The sequence below is a fragment of the Pocillopora verrucosa genome, chromosome 10, assembly GCF_036669915.1.
Source record: "Pocillopora verrucosa isolate sample1 chromosome 10, ASM3666991v2, whole genome shotgun sequence".
NCBI classification, from domain to species: domain Eukaryota; kingdom Metazoa; phylum Cnidaria; class Anthozoa; order Scleractinia; family Pocilloporidae; genus Pocillopora; species Pocillopora verrucosa.
In genome coordinates this window covers 9,102,584-9,116,775 of record NC_089321.1, presented here as the reverse complement: position 1 = coordinate 9,116,775, position 14,192 = coordinate 9,102,584, and the positions used below count along the sequence as shown (strand labels likewise).

Sequence of the window (14,192 nt, the reverse complement as noted above, 5' to 3'; positions counted from 1 at the left end):
TCATGGTTGACCTCTCTGACTTGAAGGAGTCGAGGTGTCTACAGCTGCTAAAGTAATTGAGACGTCTACTTGGATTAATTTGTCAGCAGATACAGTGACTCGACATCTGCTAACATGAGGCAACGCTCTTAGCAAGTGCACCTGCCGACGGAAATCATTACGTGCGGAAATTTTTTTGGGCTAAGTCCCCGGCAAATGAAATCAAACCTCAACATACCACGGGGAGCGAACATTGTATCAGAAGCAAATTATATTTTTGGGCACAAAAGTATGCGAATTAGGTCGAAAACATGGCGGATATCCAAGCTTTACTTCTTGAGAAAGATTCACAAAATTTGTATTTAGTCCCCAAGGATGCCTTAATGTAAAAATTCCAGGATGATTCTTTTCTAGTCAGTCGCGTGATTTTTACCTAAACAGTATTTCGTGTTTTCAAACTCCACAGGATATTTCCTTCCAAAGCCCTCGGGTGATGATAATTAACATTAATGACTTCTTGCTCGTCTGTATTCAGCTCAAAGTCAATTTAATGCTCGTCTGCGCCAGCCAATCAAAGGCAGCCAAGACACAGAACACTCAAAGCGTCACTTAATCGGTTTCACGTGTCGGACCCAATTGCATCAGAAACTTTTGCTCTTTATCTCGTACGCCGTGGGTACAGTCCTGCTGGAAGACGTCACTTGGTAAGAATTTATGCAATATTTTACATTTAACCAGTTATATTTCATGTAAGTAAAATTTTACTCGTGAAGCTCTCCTTTTGGGAACCATTTTCTCGGTAGTATGTCCATTTCTATTACCTGATATCGTTTACGTTGGTTAGCGCATTGTCCACATGTTTAAGGCTCTAAATCGGTCGTTAAGGAGGTTCGCGACTTTTATTTACACCAATTTTACGTGAAACGGAATGAAGCAGCCTTGTTCTGTTAGGACTTACGGCAACACACCTTGTAAGAAGATCCCTTCTTACCAGGTAATTGCTTAGATCGGAAATCAGTTTTTTCTCAATCACGACGAGAAGCGAAGAGTGACTCATTGAATCGAAATTTATTTTGGCCACTCAAGATGGATTTTGTGTTTGTGTTCAACTATTAAATCATACCAACCTGAGAGATGTATTGGTGGCAAAACTGTGTGAAGTCGGATATGAACTAGGTCACTTTTCACATATATGATTACAGACCGACATGAACCTCGCTCGGCCTTGTGAACACGTGTGACGCATTCGTGATGTCATTGCTCATTCTAGTTATCTATCTCGTGCGGAAATTTTGTTGTAGTTATGATCATAACCATGGTTTTCAACACAGTTCTATGAACAGAACGTAGAAATTCACTGTAGGAAACGTTGCTATGTAACCTAGCAAGCTTTATGAAATTGTGCCAAACACTTTGGCACATAATGTATAACAACATATCACGGACTCAAGATGGAAGTGTTGGAAATAATTCAATCTCATCTTAAATTGAGGGATCTGTGGTCGCCTGTTTTAGAATACAATTTGTATTTTCTCCATATTTCCCCCAATTTCTCTCTAAGTGCCACTAACCCCCAAAAGTTGTTTTGTCAAACCAATTTGAAATTATCGTTATCATTTAGAGAGAAAGCAGTCACCTGAAAACATAGGAAAGAACTATAGAATTATGCCCAGAGGATGGTTCGCCGTTCATACCATCCCATATTCTGAGGACAACTGCCCTGAAGCAAAGAAATGCAGAAGAAAATTGGTTGATTTCTCTCAAACATGTTGGTGGGCAGGCATGATTCTGGCCACTCGCAAGCTATTTTAAATCTTTTCCCTTTAAAGTTGACGACCAGGACCAGGATATCTTTTACTGACTTTCCTTTTCAATATCATAACAGGGGTTGCTCTTGAGCATGGTTGGTTTTGAATAAGATGCCATTTCTCCATCTCTGTTCTTGAAGTTAGGTAAAGCCAAGTGAAATTGTGTTACAGAAGGCAATATTTTCTTCTGTTTGCTATTTTCTTTTTATTTTGAGTGACCTTTCTTTCCCAGTAATATTAATTTTAAAGATAGTTATACAGAATCTCATCTGGATGTCCCCTATACTTCAAGCACATTTTGAAATTCTGTATGTTTTGATTAAATGTGGAGTGAAAGAAATGTGTTTTTAGGAAAGGTAGTGCTTCTCCTTTTATGTAGCCTTTATTTACACCTGGAGGATGATGCAAATAAAAATTTGAATATTGGAAGGGCTCTGTCTCTTCATAATGTGTTGTACGCCAAGTGTTGATCCCCCATTAATTGCTCGCCTTTGTACACTCTTGTGTCCAAAAATTTAATTTCTGAGGCAGATTTATCAACCCTGAATTTATTTATCTGTTAGTTGTTAATTTGAGAGGTTCGTGATGTGCTGCTTGCATGACTCGATCTTTTATCCTTCCACCTTTGTCTTTGTTTTAACCATTTGCTTTGTTTTGTTTTGCTTTTTTTTTGGGGGGTGGGGGTTTGGGAGGTAAAGAGTGCACAAGTAAATTATTCAACTCTCTTGTCTGTTTGTGCTCTCACATTTACAAGATGCTTGTCAACCTCTGCCAGTTTAAGATTTGATTTAGAGGCTAATTTGTTTACATCACTTGCTTTCAAATGGATTGAATCAGTGGCCAATGATTCTACATTGTTTGAAAGTTCTGTTACATTCTACGTTCTAGTTTTTGCTAGCTCTAGTTTTATTTGCTTTTTTTAAAGTCTCTAATGTGTCTCTAATGTGTCTGTGCTCTGGAAGGTCGTGCTCTACCTTCTAATCAAGCTTAGATATGTGATTTAAAATCTTTACTGATAGCCATGTTCACCTTCATGTTATATCTTAGTTGTTTTGGGCATGTCCCTCTTCAGATGAACTTGTAAGGGTCCAATAGAGTTATTTTTCATTGATGTCAAGGGTCTCTTGACACCATTCATCAAGGCTTCACTTTCGGTGCACAATCAATTTCCTCCATCTCTGTGTTATATTCTAATAGATTAGAAGCTGCGGATGCTTTGAAGTCATACAGTCATTGTTCAAGTTTGATTCTCTAGATGACATGGCTTTCTTTAGGTATTTTGTGGAGGGTCCTCAATGGTTAAAAAAGGGAAATTCCCACAAGCATTTCCCCTTTCTTGGCAAAGCATCTTTTAAGTTATTGCAGCCTTGTAGCAAGTTTTTTCAGGATGCTATAACAACCTTCCTCAATCCAGGTCCTAAGATGCACAGTTGTGAAACATAAAAATTAAACTTTTACTGCTTGTAGAATTTGGAGGTTTTATGTGTTTTTTTTTTAATGTGACATTACTTTTCTCACTGTGTTGATCAGTAAAACCATGAAATTTCTTTTACTGAAAAAATGTTTTGGTTTTAGTGGCACTTTAAAATGAATCAATTTATTAATTAGGTTCCAAGGGGACATAGGCAAGAGCTTTTTGTTGGAGTGTCCAACACAAGCTTGTTATTGGTGTAAATTTTTTGGCACTACAGTTGATAACCATAGCACTGTCTCCTCAACCTATGCCATTGTTCTTTCCATACCCAGATATTCTGCTCTTGTTTATTAATATGGTTCCTGTAATTGAGGAAGCACCAGGCCTCATTTTAAATTGTGGTCTCACAATAAAGCAACAAAAATTTCATAATATTGTTGTTTCCTTGAAAATACTTCAATTTCCACTTCATTTAGAGTTATTTCAGGATATCCCTACTCTTTTAGACTTATGATCTTCTTTCAGTGTTCTACAAAACCTTATATCTTGCCCTCTTGTGAGGAACACAAATGAATCAACCCTGTGTACATTTTAAGTGAGCATTTTCAATGACACTCTCCCTTAAAAGAAGACTGATGTTCAAGGTGTTGTCTTTTCTGAATCATTCTGCTGAGAAAAGAAGAGATTTGAAGGTCTGTCCTTACAGCTTGACTTTTGGGTATAATGCTCAAGGAAAATTAGGTGTGGTGTCTATAAGATGGGAAAAACACCACAACAACAATACAAATGTTACTTCTTGACTAAGTATGACACATGTAACTAACAGAAAATGTACTTACAGACATTGATTTCAGGTCAGGACTCACCACTAAGCAGAATGTGTGGGATCTGGGCTATATTTGGAATCCCAGAATACTCAAAGTATGCCAGCCTTGCCATGAAAATCTGCCAAAGAGGACCTGATGTGTTCCGTATGGAGACAATTCCCCATTTCAAGAACTGCTGTGTGGCATTCCACCGCCTGGCTATTGTTGATGATCTTTATGGCATGCAACCAATGAGAATCAAAGCACTGCCACACCTTTACCTAATTTACAATGGAGAGATTTACAACCACAAAGAAGTTGGGAAGAAGTATGACTTTGACTTTTTCACCAAATGTGATGGGGAAGTCATTCTGCATCTCTATGACAAGTTTGGAGTTGAAGGAATGGCTCAAAGGCTAGATGGTGTTTTTGCTTTTTGTGTTATCGACACAAAGAAAGGACAAGTTCACATTGGAAGAGATACTTTTGGTATCCGTCCATTGTTTACTTTGTCTGCACCTGAAAAGAAAACAGGAATTTTGGCTTTAAGCTCTGAAGCAAAAGGCCTTGTTCCTCTCATCAAAAATTTTGAAAAAAATGGCAACAAGGTTGAGGTAAAGCCATTCCCCCCAGGTCAATATGCATCATACAGCTTGTCAAATGAAGAGGGATTAACTACATTTATTGAGCAAAAGGCATACACAAAGGTTGGCAAGCCCCCCGTCTTTGAAACCAAAGTAAAGCCTGACTCCAGCGATGTCATGGAAAACATCAGAAAGTTGTTCACCGAAGCAGTGCGTAAGCGCCTCATGGCAGACCGTAGAATTGGTTGTTTGCTCTCTGGTGGCTTGGACTCTAGTTTAGTGGCATCCTATCTAACCAAGCTTGCAAAAGAAAGTGGAATTGACTACCCAATCCAGACCTTCTCAATAGGAATGGAAGGAAGTACAGATGTTGCTGCAGCTCGCAAAGTGGCAAATCACATTGGTTTGTTCAGATATTTGTTTGCTTATTAATTTCAAACACATATTAATGGGCTGTGCTGTGGTAAAATTTTTATTCAAAATATCCCATATATTCTTGCCAAGTAAAGTAAATGGTTTGAACCCAGGAGTATCAGTAGTTCGTATAGTGTGATCGTCTGGGTGAGTGTAGTTCTGAAAAGAACTGTTGGTGGTGACTTGATATTCTTGCCAATTTATGCTAAAAGTTTAAATTTAATTATAATGCTTCACAATGTAGGACTGTATTCACTCTAGGTATGTAGGATTTTGATATGGCAACCTCCATCATTTTGAAAGGGCATGCATATCCTAATGCAATGAACTTGTCAATTTCAACTTTTATTTTATTACAGTCAACTTTTCAGAGCTTATAAGGGCTAACACTTATGGTTTGTCAGAAGTTTTCTTTGTGATTTAAAGTTCAACCACAGCAAAGCTTTGAAAATGATTGGGAAGTATTCTCGCTGACATTTGACAATAATGACTTGGCTGTGAATTTATTCCTGTAGGGAGTGAACACCATGAGGTAATCTTTACTGCAGAGGAGGGACTCCAAGCTTTGCGTGAAGTGATCTATGCCTTGGAAACATGGGACATAACAACAATCAGAGCATCAGTTGGAATGTACCTTGTCAGTAAGTACATCAGCAAAGAAACTGACACTGTAGTAATTTACTCTGGTGAGGGTTCCGATGAGCTGTGTCAAGGTTACATCTATTTCCATAAGGCACCAACCCCAGAAGATGCAGATGCAGAATCTCGAAGACTGCTGGAAGATCTTTACTTGTACGATGTTCTGCGTGGTGACCGCTCAACTGCTTCACATGGTCTGGAAATCCGTGTTCCCTTCTTAGATGTTCAATTCACTTCTTATTTCTTATCTCTTCCTCCTGAGATGCGACAGCCTAAAGATGGCATTGAAAAGTGGCTTCTGCGGGTATCTTTTGATAAAACAGATGCATTACCCAAGGAGATTCTTTGGCGAGCTAAAGAGGCATTCTCTGATGGAGTGTCTTCTACTAAGCCTGGACAGGCATGGTTTGAGATTTTACAGAATCACATCAATAACCAGGTCCCTGATGAAGCACTAGCTGCAGCAGCTGAGGTTTACCCAGATAACACCCCCAAAACCAAGGAAGGCTTCTATTACCGTCAGATCTTTGAAGAGTTTTTCCCAGACCAGGGCCATTTTATTCCATATATGTGGATGCCAAAGTGGACTAATGCCACAGATCCTTCAGCAAGAACCTTGGAACATTTCAAAGAATAGAGCTACACTAAGTGTGATGCATTCCATGAAGTATAAACACTTAAAATTTGTAAAGGACAGCATCACTTTTGGAAACTTAAAAACAAAACAAAAATCTAAATGTCATTGAAAAGCCCTGGGTTTGTTGACTTTCTATTTAACTTTTTTTTATTATTAAAATTGGATCAGCTCAAGACTAGGTTTTACTGTTTTACAACTTACCAGTGATAGGATCACTCAATCATTTTGCTTTGTATAGGATTAGTTTGACTCTGTTTAAAGGCTTTACCACTTTTAATATCATAGATGTGATCACTTGTCTTAACTCCCAGTCTATACTTTTGCAAACAATCTGCTGGTTTTTCCACCAAGGAATTGATAGGGGAAGGTCTTAAGGTGCCCTTAATCCCTCGTCTCTGTTAATGTAACATCGTACAACCCTTATAAATCAAGTAATTTTTATCCAAAAAATCTAAAGGGCATGAATCCCTCCCTGCTAATTCCGCAAAATGCCATTTATGTAGAACACAGCATTGATTTCAACATTTCGGTAGGGTAAGTAGTCTAAGTGTGACCCTCTCCCTTCTTCAATAACCATTGCTTCGAAAGCTGTGAGGCCATCTGAGAGTAGAATGAGGCGTAGGGAGACTTGTGATAGACGTGGCAACTCAGTGGTTAATTCCTATCAAACTGAGACCCTTGTTTTTATTTACCAACAACAGTTCTTTTAATTTTACACCATTAACGGTACTTTGTAATACGTATGCAATCTATGTTAAAAATTGGATGAAAACATTAAGTAAAAATCACAATAAGGATTCGCATTGAATGATATCCGGTCCAATTTAATTTCCAGATTGGATTCCGTAAGAAAGTTTTCCCAAAAATAACGCAAATAAACATAGAAATAAATTATTATTAATCTGATAATGTTTTCTTCAATTCAAGTCGTATGTATCGCCTTCAACTGATATAAACTATTCCCCCCAGTGCAACAGCTTAAGTACACCAATCATGATTTCCATGCAGACTTTTTTCCCTCATTAATTAGTTTAAAAAAAATATCGGAGGACCTTCATAAACTATGGATGGTTGTTTCATTGTGTCCTCAGGTCCTTAACATTCTCTGCGCCTGCTCGTCAAACTGTCAAATGTATAAAGTCCATCAGCACATCACTTGTCAGTGAGTGGTTTTGGACAGTTTTCCTTTATATCCACCTTCCCCCTCTTCTGAATGCTCTTGCGGTTCTTCACTCTTTGACCCATCACTCTCCGACTCGGAGAGTAACTCGTACTCTTTACGTTTGTTTTCTCTCCGCTCAAGTAGACCTGCCGTGTACTGAGCAAGAATGAGAATAACAAGCACTACAGTACCACCCAAGGCAAATGCACGAAACGTGTTCGTAGTGCCGAACGACTCGATCAGTGCACCACTGATCATAGTACCGCCACCGTTACCAAGTCCCCAGAATATTCCTTGAAGGATCCCTGCAAACGTAAAAGTAAAGTAGTTTTCAGTCAAATAACATTCTAAACTACTGTCGGGCGGCTTTGCTTTTCGTAAGAAACCCACTGAAATTGAATCTCAACCGCGAAGTCTGAAAGGATCAGTAGCCAAAAACACTGGCTCGCTCATTTAGAATTATGATCGATGTCAAAAATGAGCGGTTGAAAAACATAAACAATGATAACCACGTAATTTTGTCTAGAGTGATCTTTCTTGTTGTTGCAGTTGGTTCGGTGGACGATCGATTATCAAATTAAGTTTCTTTTTCGGGTTCCTGATCTAGAAACTATAAAATCAAGGGAAAGAAAACCCATACATATTCCATGAGCTAATAGTCTGTGAGTGTCTGTCAGCAATATTGGCATTTCTTTTCATGCTCGGTTAAGTTTTTGACAGCCTTTATAGGGATCAAACAGTTCTATTGTATTACGTTTCTCCTTTTTTTCGCCCTTTTTATGAGGCAAGCATTCCTAGCTGGTGAATTTTTTGCAAAATATTTAGGCCAACTTTAAACAAATCCACGAAAAACAACACCTGAGGAATCATACTGGTTCGATCGCATTGTCCGAGTGAAATATTTAACTTACATTCAACTCTTTTAACAGTCACCTACAATCCAGGACATTCAAATACTCTCGGTACTTAAAAGATTGATTAAAAAGGAAAATTTTTTGGTGAGTTGGTCACCTTGTGTGGTATCCACGACACCCAGCTTTGTTCCAACATCACTCATGTAATGAACACAACAGGACCAAACTAAACCATAAGTTCCTCCATCCAGCAGTTCTAATGCTACAGCCATCCAGGGATTCTCAAGATTAGAGTAACAAATAAAGCAGATAATGTAAGCTAATAGAGAGAATACCATTGCGTTGACATCGCCAAGGGATTGGAGAGTTGTAGCACTCATGGCAAACATGATTATAGCGGCTATTTCTCTTGCAGCGCCCGCAGCCCCCATGATAGAACTGGATCCCCCTAGATCATCAATAACCCAGTTAACAAAATGAACAAGTATTCCATAACAGAAACCCGTGTACAAGGTCGCCATCAGAAATGAAGTGTGACGAAGGCTTAGAAGGATTGGCGCAACTTTTCCGATATCTTCAAATTTTTTTTCTTCATCGTAGGTAAAGCGAAACCACAACGCGTTTACAAATGCAGCTGCGACAAACCCGATGAAGACGAAAAAAGCAACTATATAGTTGTTTTGTTGCCATTGGCAAAGTTTGAAAGTAGAATAATTGATTATAAGTCCGACCATAGTTGCCGCCATGGCCCAGCCAAGTGAGCCCCACATCCTAATACGTCCGTAGTACTCTCTATCGTCTCCAAGTCTCTTGAGAAGAGAAGCATCTGACAAAGCGTAGGTCGGAGATTCAAAAAATTCCCCAATGATAATAATTAACGTAAACATGACGAACATGAAGTCAATTTCGTACGTATCAATTTGAGTGATAAATTCTACCGAGGCATCTAATTCTTCACTGTAAACTTTCACCATATGACTAAATTTAAGTTCAAACCTTTTTCCAACCTGATTTTCCCCAAGTATGGAAGGTACATTTTTATCTTTGTCCGCATCCTGAACAAGATCGTGGTTTGACGTATTTCTTCTATTTCTTTTCTCTATCGCTGTCATGGCTCCCAGTTTACCTCTAGGTTTCGTGTGATGCCGGGAAGCATTTTTATGACTGGGCTTCCTCTGTTGAAGAGGCGCATTCTTTATTAATACTTCTTCGGGAAGTTCGCCAGTTTCATCCTTGATTGCTTGTGTGTTTGCTTGTGTATCGACCACAGTAATTCTATTTTTTTCCACCATAATTGGATGATGCAGTGGTATAACCACCCATTTTGGTTCCTCGGTAGCCTCTGTGTTCCAAAGATCGTAAGCATAAACGTAACTCATATTAGATGTTTCGTTCAGGTATATCTCAATGCATTGTTGATTGTGTGGTCGCACAGCAAGGAGAAGAAAAGCTTTCACGATCCACGCAATGACACTTCCCAAGAATATGACTTTTCCCGCGTGATATCTGTCAGCTATGACTCCCCAGAATGGTGCTCCAACACACTGAATAAGAGGTCGGATACCAATAATGATCCCTGCGTAACTAGCGCCCAAGAATAGCTGTTTAAAATACAGTGGAAGGTAAGGAATAAAACCACCATACGCAGCATAAATAAAGAAACAAAATCCTTTGAAAATTAGGTAGTCTGCCTCGTAAAAGCACTTGAAGTAGTCTGACTGCTTTGGATTCTTTTTCTTCCTTAAATTTTCGGTCGTCTTCTTGTGCTTTTGAACAGGAGATTGTTCTTCTCCCTTTTGTTCTTCGTCCTCTATGTCCATGATGGATTGCTAAGAAAGGCGGTAAAACAATCGTTAATGTCTGGAGATGAAGAAGAATGGCCAAAATATAGTGAGGCAATACACGCGAAAGTGATTGGAGCGTGCGGCGTGGTCCTTAAAGGAACAGGCCCGTCACATCACTTTTCATGGGGTAAAGTTAAGAAACAAATGATGTTTACGCCACTCTTCCTGTCGGTTCAACCTCACAAATTATATTTGCCCGCTAAAATAATTATGCAAGAAATTAATACTTCCATGGCTCACTACCCGGGAAACCATGGAGAAAAGAGAAATTTGCATTTCCTATGAATACGTGATTTAAGAGTGTGTCGTCAACGAAACTTCCCGTAATTCTCCCACACGAGGCCTTTTAAAACCATGCGAGTTCGCCAGTTTTGATCAAACTTAACAGAAATTCAATAAGAATGAACTAGAATGAATAGGTAAAGAACAAACAGCATATGGTACAAGGTGTGCACAGAAGATGATCTCACAACACATATAATGACATTCATTTTCTACAATAATCTTTTGTCCATGATCTAATCATCAAAAAGTTTGCATTACTAAAGCTTTGTAATGAACTCAGCCGGGAATGATAAAAGGTATTTAAATTTGGTTTAGACTAAAGACATTTGAAGAGCAATTCTGATGGTGTTAATTCCTTAGGAAAAGATCTTCGGTCTAAATGAACAAAATCCATCAGCTACGTTGATGGTTAGTGGGAAACAATTTTTTCCGAAATTGCAAGCAGCACATTCTTTGAGCCTTAGAAAAGATTAAAATACATTTTCCTGATGGTACGTTGAATTTGCCCCTCAAAAACCCTACATGAAAGTAATGTATCTTTTAACTAGTGAGTTTTCCTCCTTTCAATCAAACAAGCCCAAGCCGATCTTAGCTCGTGGTTCATTTTATCAAAAACACAAAACTTCGTGCTACGCAAACAAAGTTCGTCACAGTATGATGATAACAAAAGAGCATCGCGTTTGCTTTATCTTTTACTGATCTTAGGTCCAGGTAAAAGATGGATATTAGCGCTCAATAAAGCTCAATATCGTTTTTTAAATAAATATCATTATAAGTTTATCTTACAGTAGTGCTATAGTTTTACTCTTTTCTCGACTTTTCATGGTAACACGAGCTTTCAGCTTCTCCACTTTTCGAGTGAATCGAAGCGCGCTCATCCTCGTTACATGTTGTAAGATATATTGATGTCAGTCATACTAACCATTTCTTATGTATCGATGATACAGGTTCGGAGTGTGAACTACGGAAAATTCAGGCGAGTATCCTCTTTATTTACGTGCACTGATTTCATCTGTTGCTTCATCCAAAAATCCCTTGTGGATTAAAAATCCTTAATACCCCAAATAAAACAACCAGCATGAAGAACAATGCACCAGTTATTGAGGACTGGAAGCTTCTATAGAATTGTGATAAGTGAAGGCTCTACCTTAATGCATCATTTCATCCATACAGATCTGAATGTTCTATTCACTCAAATCTCGGTTTTTAAATAATCTATCTAAAAAGGACAAAATTTGAGGAAAGTAAAGTTTAATTGGCAAATTATTGATCAAATAAAAGTTACAATGATATAGCAAATGAAATCCTTCAGGCAGCAATCAGTCAGGGCTGACTTCTCAAAAGAAAAGCTAGATTTCAATGCACTCATTACGCTGGCTTGAATATAATTAGGAGAAAGACTTCGTCACTTCCTTCAGGTTTTTTTTTTTAAATTTCAAACCGCTCAAAATTGCATCAGGTCTAATGCGACCAACTTTCACTGGAACGCGTTTGCTGTCTGCCGTGAATGAAGAGATGAGAGATGTCAGTGTATTTCATTGCGTTTTCCACTAAACGCTTTTAACTTCTCTTCTTCCTTTGTTTGGGAAATGCAAGCTTGAATACAGCCGCTGACAATTAAGACCGTGGCTGAGATAACAGCCCCTGAACGGAAAGACGGTACAGCTCCATATTCATCCATAAGAATTCCTCCAAAAATGGCGCCCAAACCTCCTCCAAGACCCCAATAAATTCCCTGAAGGATACCTGGAAAGAAAACACTGCTTTAATGTTTAGAGAAAAGGAAAACTCGACATGGTTACTTCTATAGCATTTTACTAAATGATTAAGTAGTAATTAAATATAGACTTCTTAAGAACAGAGGCCCGACTTGAGACATCATGTAGGCGAAATTAATCAATTATCAATTTTCTACATCATCAATAGTACTGTCTGATCAGTAACCGAGACCTTGCATTGTGGCGGCACCACCTTGAGGTGTAGCATCAGCCAAATGAGTGACAGCTGTGGACCAAGCTGTTCCGTAGGTAATTCCTTCTAAGAACTCCAATAGCAATGACCACCAAGGATTATGGATGATGGAGAAACTTCCAAATAATACAAAATATCCCAGCACACTAAACAGCATCAAGCGCACATGGCCAAATAGCTTCGATAAAAGCGCGTTGAATATGTATGCAATAATTAAAGCAATGGCACGAAAAATTGTTGCAATTCCCATCAATAATTTGCTTGCTCCGAGGTCCTCAAGATACCAGTTGAGAAAGTTAAAAAATAATCCATTGGATAATCCAAGAAAAAACGATATAGTAATAAAGAATGCATACTGAAATTTAAGCAACAATGTTAAGATCTCTTTAGTAGTTCCAGTGTGTTCTCCGAGTTCCTTATTTTCTGCTTCATCGTACGTAAACTCAAACATCCAAGCTGCAAATAAAAATACCAGAGCCATGATGATGCCAAATGAATAAAACAGCAACCTGTAATCGTTCATAACTCGTCCACAGTACCTATACTCCGTGCTGTCGAGTAACCCGCCAACTGTTAATGAAGCAAACGCAAAACCTAACGATCCAAACAATCGAGTTTTTCCATAATGCCTTCGTTCGTCTCCTAACTTCTGCAGCAAGGCAGCATCGGTCATTATGAAGGTTGGTGCCTCAAGGAACTCTCCGATTACAACTAAAATCAACAAGTAAATAAATACTTGATACACTTCGGTCTGATCATAAACCAAATCGTAGATTTTCGGGTTGGGATGGCCCACTTCAAAATCAGGTTCTTCATGAGAGCTTGGTAGGAAGTACGTTTGAAATGGAGAAATATGAAAAAGTAGTTTTGCGCCACTTGGTCTATTAACTCGCTTAGTGTTCTTGTCAGTGTCGAAATTTCCTCGCATATGGGAGGTTGATTTTGAGTACTCTCTCTGAGCACCAAATTGAATTAACTGCTGCCGTCGACTCACTGACAAGTCAACTTCAGTAGTATTCTCTTTAATGGCTTTGCACTGTGTCTTGTGGGTTGTAGGAATCAAGAGAGCCAAGGTCATTATGAGCCATGAAAAAATTGAGAATAACAAAACTGCTTTCCTGGCCTTGAACCGGTCGGCTAAAATTGCCCAGAAAGGGCCACTAACAAATTGAATAATTGGCCTTATTCCTGCTAGTATTCCAACAGAGCTGGCGCTCAGACCAATCTGCTTGAAATATAGTGCCATATATGGAAACGACGCTCCAAATCCAGCGAAAAATAGGAAATAAAATGCTTTGTAGCATAACAACGTCCTGTCCACTTGAAGTTCTTCTCCGAGCGAATCCTTAAAGCGCTTAGTGGTCTCCCTTTCATGGTCTCCTTTATTTGAACTTTTTTTATCCTCCTTTATCATTTTGTCGTCAAAGAACTCTTTCGTGAGTTGCGTCCGGAACCAATAAATCTCTAGATCAGGTAACTGAATTTACCTGTTCAAACGATCTGTCCCACCAGTGTTAAGATATGGTATCCAAGACAGGATTATTGTGAAACAATTTAACTGGCTTATTGACCACCTGCGGAATTGCTTGTTATTTTCTTCTCCTCCTTTGTTTCTTTTTATCTCACCAAGCAGAATGCAAACGGCGTCAAATAAAATGAGACTAGACTGAATACAGATTACACATTTTCTAAAAATGATCAGCTGTCATAAGAATTATGCATAGACTGGTCATCCATAGAAACGGTAAAAAAACTTTTCTCTGATACAGTTTCAAAGAAAAACAATGACTTCTTC

At 38.6% G+C, this 14,192-nt stretch overlaps 3 protein-coding genes across 4 annotated transcripts; 1 reads left to right on the top strand and 2 right to left on the bottom strand.

The window, feature by feature from the left end:
* Positions 1–527: 527 nt before the first annotated feature.
* Positions 528–7,190, top strand: LOC131799217 (asparagine synthetase [glutamine-hydrolyzing]-like). Of its 2 annotated transcripts, none has more exons than XM_059116922.2 (3): positions 528–683; positions 4,043–4,994; positions 5,521–7,190. In XM_059116922.2, exons 2-3 carry the CDS (start codon positions 4,079–4,081, stop codon positions 6,279–6,281), a joined length of 1,677 nt encoding a protein of 558 aa, XP_058972905.1. In that variant the 5' UTR covers positions 528–683; positions 4,043–4,078; the 3' UTR covers positions 6,282–7,190. The 2 variants fall into 2 exon arrangements, with proteins under 2 accessions (XP_058972905.1, XP_058972906.1); XM_059116923.2 differs by having other exon boundaries at positions 543–683; positions 4,056–4,994.
* Positions 6,611–10,322, bottom strand: LOC131799216 (major facilitator superfamily domain-containing protein 6). The gene is made up of 2 exons (XM_059116921.2): positions 8,455–10,322; positions 6,611–7,748 (listed from the first exon to the last, which is right to left on the bottom strand). Exons 1-2 carry the CDS (start codon positions 10,115–10,117, stop codon positions 7,441–7,443), a joined length of 1,971 nt encoding a protein of 656 aa, XP_058972904.1. The 5' UTR covers positions 10,118–10,322; the 3' UTR covers positions 6,611–7,440.
* Positions 10,323–11,672: 1,350 nt separating this feature from the next.
* LOC131799183 (major facilitator superfamily domain-containing protein 6) lies at positions 11,673–13,994 on the bottom strand. The gene is made up of 2 exons (XM_059116882.2): positions 12,377–13,994; positions 11,673–12,172 (listed from the first exon to the last, which is right to left on the bottom strand). The coding sequence occupies exons 1-2, from the start codon at positions 13,809–13,811 to the stop codon at positions 11,952–11,954; spliced, it is 1,656 nt and encodes a 551-aa protein (XP_058972865.1). The 5' UTR covers positions 13,812–13,994; the 3' UTR covers positions 11,673–11,951.
* Positions 13,995–14,192: the final 198 nt, after the last annotated feature.